At 45.3% G+C, this 12050-nt stretch overlaps 1 protein-coding gene across 1 annotated transcript in view; it reads right to left on the reverse strand.

Moving 5' to 3' along the window:
• The window catches only part of RYR1 (ryanodine receptor 1), a 212965-nt gene that overhangs the window by 96663 nt on the left and 104252 nt on the right, over positions 1-12050 (reverse strand). Inside the window, exons 32-45 of the mRNA XM_073549100.1 lie at positions 9850-10015; positions 9645-9731; positions 9320-9546; positions 8324-9206; positions 7762-7962; positions 7565-7673; positions 6859-7008; positions 6438-6711; positions 6220-6334; positions 4647-4779; positions 4466-4560; positions 4242-4377; positions 3972-4158; positions 3753-3864 (exon numbers count right to left, since the gene is read on the reverse strand). Coding sequence (XP_073405201.1) covers positions 3753-3864; positions 3972-4158; positions 4242-4377; positions 4466-4560; positions 4647-4779; positions 6220-6334; positions 6438-6711; positions 6859-7008; positions 7565-7673; positions 7762-7962; positions 8324-9206; positions 9320-9546; positions 9645-9731; positions 9850-10015 — 2875 coding nt within the window. The remainder of the gene's footprint in view (positions 1-3752; positions 3865-3971; positions 4159-4241; positions 4378-4465; positions 4561-4646; positions 4780-6219; positions 6335-6437; positions 6712-6858; positions 7009-7564; positions 7674-7761; positions 7963-8323; positions 9207-9319; positions 9547-9644; positions 9732-9849; positions 10016-12050) is intronic.

Genomic DNA, 12050 nt, shown 5'->3' on the forward strand with positions numbered 1-12050 from the left:
GCCTAGGACCTCCTGACATAGTGCTGTGAGACCAGTTGGTGACAGACCTGAGAGATGTGCTGCTTGGGCGGGCTTGCATGAGTGCCTGCGAGCTAACCCGCTCATGACTTTTGTAGAAATTGGGGCAGAGGCGTGCATAGGCAAGCAGGAGCAGGGGGTTTCAGCCTTGATAGGGATGGTCCGGTGTTGCAGAGAACCCAGCCCAAACGAGGAAGAGCCGATGTGGACCCGTGAATCACTGCAGGAAATACAGAAGGTATGGGAAAAAGTTGAAAAGCTGGAGGAAGCTCTTACAGCTGTCTTGGAGTCCCGCACCATCCCCCAAGGTGACTCGTAGTAAAACCTAAAGGAAGTTAGGGGAGAGGTGTGGAGCATCAGAGGTACTCCAGCAGTTGTCCCTAAGTTTGCTTCCAGGTCATGGAGTGAAGAACGTATGCAGAGGGGGCATGCTTCCCGAGAGAGGACAGGAATCCAGACTGAAGCATCCACCAGACAGGCGCAGATATGGGTGGTGGACAAGTGCAAGAAAGGGACACCTGTGCAGAAGTTGCCCTACCCCGAAACAGATGGCGGAGAAGATCTGTTCATCCCTCTGAGGGTCCTGCGATTTGGAGAGAACGTCGCCCCTGGGAGAAATGGTACAGTGAGAAGAGAGCAGCCGCACCCAGAGCCAGACAGAGCCATGACGTTGGGTCCCCAGAAGAGATGGAGAAGGGGTCGACTATCTACGGTGAGGTGTCTGCGCTGATCAGGGGCGTGGAGGCGATCCTGGTGGAACGCCAACTTGGGTCTGAAGGTTGCGTCTGTGAGACTCAGCCCGAAGGAAAGGAAGGAACATTCACCCGAGAAGACCATCGAAGTGTTTTGCCATCTTGCCTACCACAAGTTCCCGAAGACGCTCGTTCCCGACGTTTCCAATGGTGAGGAGGAAGAACCACTTGTTCCATTCTCTGAAGTGAAAAGTTTGCCACCCGCCAGCCCAAGGGATTCTGACCAAGTAGAGGAGATGCAAGGTATGCCTGAGATGATTCCTCCTGCAGCTATGGAATATAAAGAGGGAGAATCTCTCGACGTGTCATACGTTGATCCAGAAGATGAACGTGCCTCGGAGATTGCTGCTCCGTGGGACCTGGATGAACCCCCATTCCGTGCCACTCAACCTGAAGTTTGGAGTGACCTTAACAAGCCTTACTGGCAGAATATGATGCAAGAGAGGCAGGAGAGGTTGCAGAAATTATGAGCATCTGTCAGCCCTCAGAAGACTGTAGTGGAGTATGAAGAATCCTCGTGCGTGGAATGATGAGCTAAAAGAAAGGGTAATCTAAGGAAATAGACTGGACCACGGATACCTGCATGCCGGGTCCGGAACTAGGAAGGCTGCATCCTCTGTTCCCGGGGGGAAGCCTGAGTGAGGAGGACTTTCACCTGCTGCAGAAGGGAAGGATGAGAGAGACGGAGCTTCCTGCTGACAGGAGGAGGTGGGGAGAACCTAGAAAGAGCACGCAGCCACAGGAGTATAAGAAGGAAAAGCGCGCGAAAGAGGGGAGTTTGGCGCCAGGTCAGAACAGCACGCAGGGGGTGAACAGTGCGCTTCGCTCCCCATCCTAACATTGAGTACCGGCGCTGCAACAGGTTGTGCTGCAGTTGACCAGAAGGACAGGGACTGCTGTGGTGAGGGAAGCAGCGTGCCCAGCAGCAAGTCAGAGCAGAGCCGTGCAGAGCCGTACACACAGAGCCGAACTGAGCTGTGTGTTGCAGCAGCCACAGAGAGGATTGCTTCAGCTGGGAGCACCGGCAGCATGCAAGCCAGTGCCCGTCGTCGCCCGCGGCCAACAGCGGGGACCAGAGAGAAGGTGACATGCAGTGTATGCCCGGTGGCTGCCAGAAAGCAAGGCGCAGAACGCTCCGTGTCCGTGAGTACAACACACGTGCCTCATAAGAGTGACCAGGGACAGGACAGATACTTGCACCCTGACTGGGCCATTAAAAACCTGCCGAGCCACGTCGGGCTTGTACAAGACCGCTACCCATATTACCGTCAGCCACTTTGGGCCCACTTGACTGAGACTGTCAGGAGAGTTGTGCAGGAGTCACGTCGGGCATAGGTAGCACCGTGGCCCGTAACCTTGTAGGCATCTACAGTATATGGACTAGGGGCAGTGGAAGGTACCAGAGACCGACCATTGTTACCAGAAGAAGGGGTATTGTTTACTTGCTGGACCCCATTAAAAAGGACACTGCGCCAGCCGTTGTCAGCGCCATTGAGTTCACAGCAGGAGCTGCAGTTTAAAGGGAATCTGTCACCCCTTTTTTGAGATATCATATAATGATATCATTCAATTGTGTGTCACATAAGGATTCTCTTAGTACTTTTGCTTCCCCCTGACCCCGCACCTTTCATGCATAAATACCTTTTTATATCGGTTCAGATGTATGTAAACTGCCACGGTCCGGTCCGCTGGGCCGGGCTTATTCTACTGCTCCCTCCCTCCCTGTCTTGCTCTACACAAGAAGAAATGCATAGAGCAAGACAGGGAGGGGGGAGCAGGTGAATAAGCCCCGCCCAGTGGACCGGACAGCGGCAGTTTACATACATCTGAACCGATATAAACAAGGTATTTATGCATGAAAGTTGCATTGTCAGGGGGAAGCAAAAGTACTAAGAGAATCCTTATGTGACACACAATTGAATGATATCATTATATGATATCTCAAAAAAGGGAAGACAGATTCCCTTTAAGGACTTCCTGACATCCGTGCTATTGAACCACCGTTATTTTGAACTGTTGTTCTTCACCTTAAGCATATCCTTTGATTTAATGTACTGTTTGTCTCCCCTGTATAACCCTTTGTCTCCCTACATCCTTTTCCATTCATGCTGTTTAACCCTTTACCTCCCTGCATGGAGTATTTCCCTGTAAAAAAAACCTGATAACCCTTGCTCTGCCTGCGTCTCGTCACTGCATCCCGCGTTCCTGCTTGTACTCTTACAGTGGCAGCAGGCGTCAGACTGATGGGAGTAGTAGTAAACTTTTTACCTTCGATCACAGTTGCGGGCTCATGCTGTGAATGACAGCATGGGAACCATAGCTCTATGACCAGCAGTAATGATTTTACCGCCAATCAGAAGCAGTGTTTGCTGTTCTATCATGGATGGGCATGACGGCTTGGCAAACACTGGATGTTTGGACCCCCATTCAAGTGAATGGGATCAGCCCATCTCTAGTCTCAATAAACATGAACATTAGCAGGGGAGAACTGACTCTTACTTTATCTTTTGTACTAAAGCATCTAATGATCATGTGTAAATTGCAGGTCATTGTGAAGGAAGGGGGAGCTGTGATTGCCTGTTGTGATAGTGATCCTGTGCATGGAGATGTTATCAGTTTTTGTAATCCTGCCTCTGATAATATTGAGACTGCTGAAACCTCTTCCTGAAAGGACAGGACATTACCATCTAAAATAATACCAGTGGTCAGTGAGAAAATTGCAAGATTGCTATGTTTTTTATAAAGAACATGAAATGTAATAAAAAGTTGCCAACATGTAATAAAAAAATACATGTAACACTAAAATCGGATTTAAAGAATAAGTCATTTTTTGATGGCTTATTCTGTTAAAGAGTAAGCAGAAGGTGAGAAGATTGTATACCAAACCCCCGTAAAGTACAGCGCCAAAATTAAAAAACAACAACTGTAAGAACAAAGTACAAGTACATGGTCAACAAAAAAGAGGGACCTCATGTAACTTACATGCATTTCTGGAGCACAACGACCCAACAAGTCAATAAGAGCCGAATAAAACGACATGATGGCATTACCAAGGTGCAAGCGATTTTCTTCATGAACTTCCTCTCCACCATACCTAAACAATAGATGCACAAAATAATCACCAATATTACCAAAGTTGATGAGTATGGTGGTATCAGTAAGAAGACCGGTTAGTAGTGGTGAATCGTATCCTTCACTCACATCTCCCTACGTCGGTCCTTTTTGACGGTGGGACCATCCCTAGCAGGGTCCTCCGAGATCTTGATGGCTTCCTCAATAGCAGCTAGCAACCCATTACCACCCTCTCCTCGAAGTGCTGGGCCAAAACACTCTGGTCGTCGAATGAGCAGACGTACCACCACATTGGCATTCTCCTCCACGCTTTCTCCTAGAAATCGTATAGTATGTTTATTTTTTTATGAGACACCAATTGGAATTTCTAGAATTTGTAAGTCTGCCATTCACACTCACCATTCACAAAAACAGTAAATCGAAGGAAGTCCAGGTACCTCTCCCCACCTCCGGGGTTCCAGCCAATGTCAGGATACCCTTTGGCTAACAGCATAGGACAGCTCTGTAGACCACTGCTGGCCAGATAAGAGACCACCTGGAAAAGGAATAAAAAAGGGACTTTAAAAAAAATTGCAAACTATTTTTAATTTATTCTGCTAGGGCCGTAATTAATATGTTCTCACTTTCTCCAGGTCCTGTTCTTGAAGGGCTAAAGCTAGCTCATTATTATCAATGACCGAAGCAGCAGCTACGTCTAGAGGAGTAGAACCTCTCATACCTGCAAGGAGAACCCCACAAGAATGAAGACTTTTTTTGTCGAGACTCTACGGATGCATTATACATTATTTACCGGGATTTACTTACCCAAACCGATACCGCTATTCTCCAGCAGGTAGCTAAGGTGATCAAACATTGCTCTTTGGTTCTGTCGACTGATTCTACAGAAATAGCAAAGGAATCTGCAGCAGTTGGTGACCATTTTAGGGAAGCGAATCTCCTGTTAAAAAAAAAAGTGGTATTGAAATTTTATTTTTGCAAAACAGATGAGAAAATAAATAATCAATTTTGGAGGGAGCAAGAAAATAACTGGAAAATTGATTTGTCCACTTTGATTTATGGACTCTTTAATTGATTTGATTAGTTGATTTCTAGCAGAGTTGAGCAAATTGAATAGGTGTTGAATTTTTAGGAATTTGCTAAACCTGACGAATCTGAACAGTATGTGATTGCCATTTTAGACATGGCAGAAGATTGCATGAGCCAGAAAAAGATGAAATAATCTCGGAAGGATTCCGTGTAATGCCTTTCAGCTGTCACAACATATGGTATAACACAACCCATCCAGAATGACTATCGTAGTCTGTATAAAAGCAAAGGTAGGGAATGCAGCAGCTGTTTTGTGGTGAATCAGGATAGTGATAGGACGTCGCAGCTTAGGAAAAGCGAGAATCAAACTTAACATACTAAATAAACTTTACAGTAGTGTGTGACAGTATAGAATTGAAAAAAAATCTGTTTACCCAAAGCCATATATATTGAGGTCACTTTAATATTACTAAGGCTGAGTTTGCGTTAAAGAGTTTGTTACAGTCCTCGGAGACATCAGAGTGTTACACATGTCTTCTAAGTGTAAGGGTACCGTTACACCTAGCGACTCACCAGCGATCCCGACCAGTGATATGACGCGGTCAGGATCGCTGGTGAATCGCTAGGTGGTCGCTAGTGAGCTGCCACTCAGGCAGATCTCACCAGCGACATCGCTGGGGACGGGGATCGCTACTTACCTGTCAGACGCGGCGATTCTGTGTCCTCCCGCCCGCGTCCACGCGTCGCTCGTCGGCGCCACAGGAAGCGCCGCAGGAAGTGGCCGACGAGGAATGGTCCAGCAGCTTCTCGCGCGATCAGCGATAACCAGCGGGGGAGCCGGTCGGAGGTAAGTATCACATGCAGCGATATCGCTAGCAATAGCGCTGCAACGTCACAAAATCGGTGACTTTACAGCGATATTGATAGCGATATCTCAGTGTGTAACGGGGGCTTAATTGGGAGCTTTGGAGTTCTTTCAATTCACAGCAAATTGATTCATTGTCAATAGAATTTCCCAGGAAAATTTGGTGAACTCAAAGCTCTAAACGTTTGATCATCTCTAAATGTTAGACATATTTGCAATGCTCGATAACTTGCAGGGTAGCTAGGTCCCTCCAATAAGTAACATTAAAGAGATAGTTTGCCTTTCTTCTTGTAGATGGAGTATTTGCATGCTTTTTCTCCACGTGACAGTGTCTGTAAGATTCCAGACATTACTGATACCTCTTAAGAGTCAGTGGCCCTCAAAAACCTGAAATGTCTGAAATAAGACACCCTAAAACGTCAGATCTCGTAATCTCTACGTATCACATCCTCCTCAAAGTTATGATGTAGTCACCTGTTGACTTACCTTTGATTCTCCTCCACCCAACACATTAACCATGACTTCCATTACAGTCTCATGCATTCCCAAAGCTCGCATTAGGTTAGGATGTTGGTAGAAGACCTTGTTGTTCATGATATTTCTAAATCAGGAAACAGGAAAATGTAAGACTATAACTAATAAAGCCAAAAGAGAAACAACCTTGGGTTACTCATTAGGTGTCCAATAAATGTAATGGTACAAACCCAATACTTTGGATCATTAGGTTCTCCTCCTCAGGTCCCATCTGCACAATGAGCAAGGAACGGATTTGCCCCAGACTCTCCAGCAGGTCCATGGTGTCTTCCACAGATACTTCATTGATGGTGTAGGCTTTAGGTAAAGCCCGGATAAGTTCTCCCAGTCCGTCGTACTGACGATGTAGTAAGCTGAACATCACTCGCACGAGTTCAGGACTTTGGATGAAGGATTCCTGTGCCCAGTGGACCATGGTGTGAGAGATGAGTTCTTGTAAGGTGCCTGAGAAAATCAGTGTAAAATTGGGCAAAATTTTACACTTCCAAATTTGACAAACATTCTGTATATAATATCCCATTGTTTAAAGCATAATATCCATAAGCATCCATGGAAAAAGCTGCAAGGTATACTACCATAATCTTCACTTACTGGGTTTTGGCTCCTCTTCTTCTTCTGGTTCAGGTTCTGGTTCCTCTTTCTTACCCCGCAAATTACGCACTTTTTCCAGTAAATTGACAAGACGTTTAGTTAGACTTGTGTCTTCCTGCTCTTCCTCCTCTTCTCCTTCTATTTGGACACCTGTAATGAAAACAATTGTTCAAAATGCATCTTCTATATATTTATATACAGAAACTTCCCCTTTCCCCATTTTTTATTTATTTTCCCATAAACAAGAACAGTATACACTTTTGTCCCCAGTTTTCCCTTGTGTGTGAGAAGTTGAAAGAAATGGTCGGGCTTGGATGCATCCTGCCATTCCATTCACAATCTGTGGCACTGGTGAAGATCGCTGTGTCGGCTGTCATGGTCACTCCGATAGACAATGAATGGAGTGACAGGGTGCAGGCGAGGTTGACCATTCCATTCAACTCATCCTGACCTTTGGGCCTGTACAGTATATTACCAGTGGAGAATGAGGAATCTAAGTCCAGCATTTTAGGGGGTTTCCAATATTGGGGTTCTAAAAATGAGTAGCTATCTAGTACATAAGGGATCATTTTTGTAGACTCAGGGCAAGGAACGTCCATTGAAAAAATGGGGTCCACTAAGTTTTAATGTGGTCATTATGAGTGGATCAGAAATGGTTGAGAAGTGGTCAAGCATCACTGCTATAGACCAACATAGCTGTACGTACCACAGTGGGATAGAAGGTCAGTGTGAAATTCAGTCAGTTCATCTCGAATTTCTTCAGGTACAGGACATTCTTCTTCAAGCATGCTCTTGAAGTTTACCAACATGTTAATCTGCACAAGAACAAAACAAAACATAGCTAAAATTGTGCACGTGGAATGTAAATGAATCATTATTCTAGGGTATATCCTCAACAATCACCTGTTCTTGCGGTGGAGAACGGAACTCCCTTGTCCTGCGAGCGGTTTCCGCTGCCGACATGGTGAAGGCCTGCATTAGCTCTCTGTAACGCTGCCTCTGATTGGTTTGCAGACTGTCTACATGGCGCTCAGAGAATGCAATGATGGCTTCTACGCGATGTTGCAACTCTCGGTCACAGAAATATTGTAATAAATTACACATCTACGGAGTAAAAAAGTGTCAGTAGAAATAATGAGTGTAATAATTATTTGGCATCATAATAGTAAATATCTTTAAACTGAATCTGCTGTTCAATATGGAAAATAAATTTGTAATCAGCATGTCATACAGCAGATTAATATATCATTTTGTGTGAAAATATTATAATAAATTCTGGGCTTAGTAGTCCAGTGGGCGGTCTTCTTAGCGAAGGTCAGACTTCCTGTGAGTAGGTCCACCTACTAGACTCCTAAGCCACGAATGAGCAGGAATAGAAATAATGAAGCTTTCCCCGTAAATTTATATATCAATCTAATCAGCTTTTCCTACATATTCAACCTCACGATTCTCCATAGTCTCCTACCTGCAACTTTACAGATTCTGGAAGCTTCATCTGCAGTAAACCTTCCTCTAAACTTTCCTCTTCTCCTTTTTCCTCCTGCTCCCCAGCCTCAACTGCTTTTTCTTCACCTTCTTCTTTCTCCTCTGGTCCTTCTTCTTCTCCTTCCTCCTCCTCAGCACTTTTTTCCATGGCCTCTTCTTCGGCACTTTCGCCGCCATCTTCCTCTGTCTTCTCTTCTTCTTCTGCTGGTTCTTCTTCTGAAAATACATTGGGCTCTATCATCTTTAAGATATGCCGGACATCATCATCCTCAAAGACACCCATGATAAGAAGAGTGGAGATCAGCTTCAGCACTGGTACAAACTGGAATTCGACGCTTCCTCCAACAGGATCTCTGGTGTGTTGTCCACCATCCAATACCGCTTCTGTCAACATGTTAATTGCCTTGATTTTAAGGATATCCAGTGGGATGAAAGGGCTGTTCTGGTAAAGCTCAGTGCTGGTGCTGACAAAGCAAGTATGGGAAAAATGGAGTTCTGGCTTAAGGCACGTACTCATGCCAACACCAGGAAGTCCATGCTTCTTGCTGTCACTAGGGAAAAGCTTGATGCTCTTTGTCTGGTCTGTCATAGGCACAATAAATTCACTGTTCATGGTTAGGCGTGCTCTCTTTGCAGATTCTAAATGGATGCTAATGAGGAGGTCGTAAAAGCCACTTCGAAGAAGACCTGATAGGTGGTTACTCTCAATGGTGTAAAGCAGCTGAGATTCATTGACATGACTCGTGAGGGCATGGGCGACTCGGTTATTTCCAAGAGCGCAGACAGAGCCGTAGAGCTTTAGGGTATGGTAGTGAAACTTCAGCATGTCCAAGCGTTCGGACAACTCAAGAATATCAATACACCTGCAATGAAAATTAATCCAACAGGGTCTATATCACTGCTTATTTTTTGGAAAATTTTATGGCACAGTTTTGAATTGGCTTAGAAGACATCCATAGAATCTGACTGACTTTACCTGTTTTCTTCTGGTATATGGAGAGCCATCATCATGAGTGGTTCTCTGCACTCCACCATCCAGCCATGCCTATCGCTGACCTTCCCAGATTCTACATTTAAGAATTCATTGGGCATTCGACTCCATACCACAGGTGTTAACATCTGCACATCTAGGCGGGGTGGGCACTGGGGCACTGGGTTCTTATTTTCACTACGGAACATGGCTGCAGATATGGGCATGATGTTCTGAAGGTGGAATAGTAAACAAGGACAGATACTCAAAAGCATGGTCAAATATGCTCCCAGGCTACCGGGAATTGAGAGTACATTCAATTTTTCCATACCTTTAATTTTCCCAGTTCAAACTGGAACAAGGTTTGGCTTAATGGTTGAACAAAGACAGCTGGGAAAAGCTTTGTGTTGGGCTCAACCTGAGAAGAAGGACAGAGAAGAAGATTAGCTAAAATGTCTAGTCAACAAGATTTATTGTATTTTGGAGACAGAACGAATCTCAATAGAACTATAAAGTAAATTTCGGGGTTTCGGTACCTGGAAGAAAGTATTGACTTCTTTTCCATTAGCTGTGAAAGTCATGAGTCCAGTGGCTAAGTCAATTAAGCAACCGATCACAAGATCCTCTTTTCGGACTCGAGCTTGCTGGGTATTGTTGCCAAATTCGCCACCCCAAACCATATAGCAATTGCTGCGTTTGATGCTAAGAAGGTAAGACAATTTACATGGTTATGTTTCCTGCATAGAATACAGAACTAGGAAATTAAATATTTTCATTTAGTGAGCCCAAGAATGGGCACCATCCAGCCTATGGAGCTTCAGAGAGCCACGGAAGCTGCTCACAGCCGTTGGACTTCCATCTTTCTGAAAGTAAAGACTTATCCTAGCAATGGGTTAACAATATCATAGTCCTGAATGACTCATTTAATTTTTATAAAATAAATGAAAAACTAACAGAACTAAAATTCTTTGGTACCAGTGGTGTAACATGAGGGAGTAATAGGGGTAGTTACCCCAGGTGCCACATAAAAAAAAGTCCACAAACATTATGAAAAAAAGAATGACAATTATTTTTACTTTAAAAAAAAAAAAAATTCTAACTCTATAATGAGGACTAAGGTTGGGGTTAGGGCTAGAGCAAAAGTAATAAAAAAAAAGTTACATAGAAACACAAAATATTGTTCATACTTGAGTATAAGCTGAGTTTTTCAGCACATTTTTGTGCTAAAAATGCCCCCCTCGGCTTATATTCAAGTCAAAGTCCCAGAAGATGGAGGGGGGAGCGGCAGCTGCAGAGCAGTGCATCATAGGAGGCAGGAGCTGGCTGCTGTGGCTAAAGCCTGTGTACACTGGCCGTGAATATTCATTTCTCTGTAAAAGCGAGCACAGTAGTCGCAGCCACTGGCTTCCTGCAGTGGCCGGGTGACTACATGTGCCCGCTACTTAAGGGAATGAATATTCACTGCCCTCCACACCCTTATTCATTCCCTTAAGTAGTGGGCACAAATGATCGCCCCGCCGCCTTGCTGACACCAGAACAAGACGCTGCGAGAGAGTGTAGGGACAGTAATTAGGATGGTTTAATTTTTTAAATGTTTTTTTTTCTGATGGGGGCCATACACACAAGGATAGGGATGAGGAATCATGTATACCAGGATAGGGATGAGGAATCATGCATACCAGGATAGGGATGAAGAGCCATGCATACAAGGATAGGGATGAAGAGCGATACATAACTGGATAGGGATGAGGAGCCATGCATAACAGGATAGAGATGAGGAGTCATGCATACCAGGGCAGGGATGAGGGGGCAGTGCATACAAGAATAAGGATGAGGAGCTATGCATACCAGGATAGGGATGAGGAACCGTGCATACCAGGATGGGGATGAAGAGTCATGCATACCAGGATGGGGATGAGGAGCAATGCAGACAAGGATAGGGATGAGGAGCCATGCATACAAGGATAGGGAAGAGGAGCCATGCAGACCATGATGGGGATGAGGAACCATGCATTCCAGAATGGGGATGAAGACTCGTGCATACCAAAATGTGGATGAGGAGCTATGCAGACTAGGATAGGGATGAGAAGCCATGCATGCAAGGATAGCGATGAGGAGCCATGCATACCAGGATAGGGATGAGGAGTCATGCATACCAGGATTGGAATGAGAAGGCCATACATACTAGGGTAGGGATGAGGAAGCCATGCATACCAGGGTAGGGATGAGGTGGAAATGTATACAAGGATGGGGATGAGGAAGCTATGAATACGAGGATGGGGATGAGGAGGCCATACATACCAGGGTAGGGATGAGGAGCCATGCATACAAGGATAGGGAAGAGGAGCCATGCAGACCAGGATGGAGATGCGGAACCATGCATTCCAGAATGGGGATGAAGACTCATGCATACCAAAATGTGGATGAGGAGCTATGCAGACTAGGATAGGGATGAGGGGGAAAAATGTATACAAGGATGGGGATGAGGAGGCTATGCATATGAGGATGGGGATGAGGAGGCCATACATACCAGGGTAGGGATGAGGAAGCCATGCATACCAGGGTAGCGATGAGGGGGCCATGCATACAAGGATAGGGATGAGGGGGAAATGTATACCAGGATGGGGATGAGGAGGCCATACATACCAGGGTAGGGATGAAGAGTCATGCATACCAGGTTGGGGATGAGAGGACAAAGTATATCCGGCTTTTACTGAAGTAAATACGTTTTCCCAGT

This window comes from Dendrobates tinctorius, unplaced genomic scaffold, assembly GCF_039654945.1.
Source record: "Dendrobates tinctorius isolate UK_male_01 unplaced genomic scaffold, ASM3965494v1 ptg000158l, whole genome shotgun sequence".
Taxonomy (NCBI): Eukaryota; Metazoa; Chordata; class Amphibia; order Anura; family Dendrobatidae; genus Dendrobates; species Dendrobates tinctorius.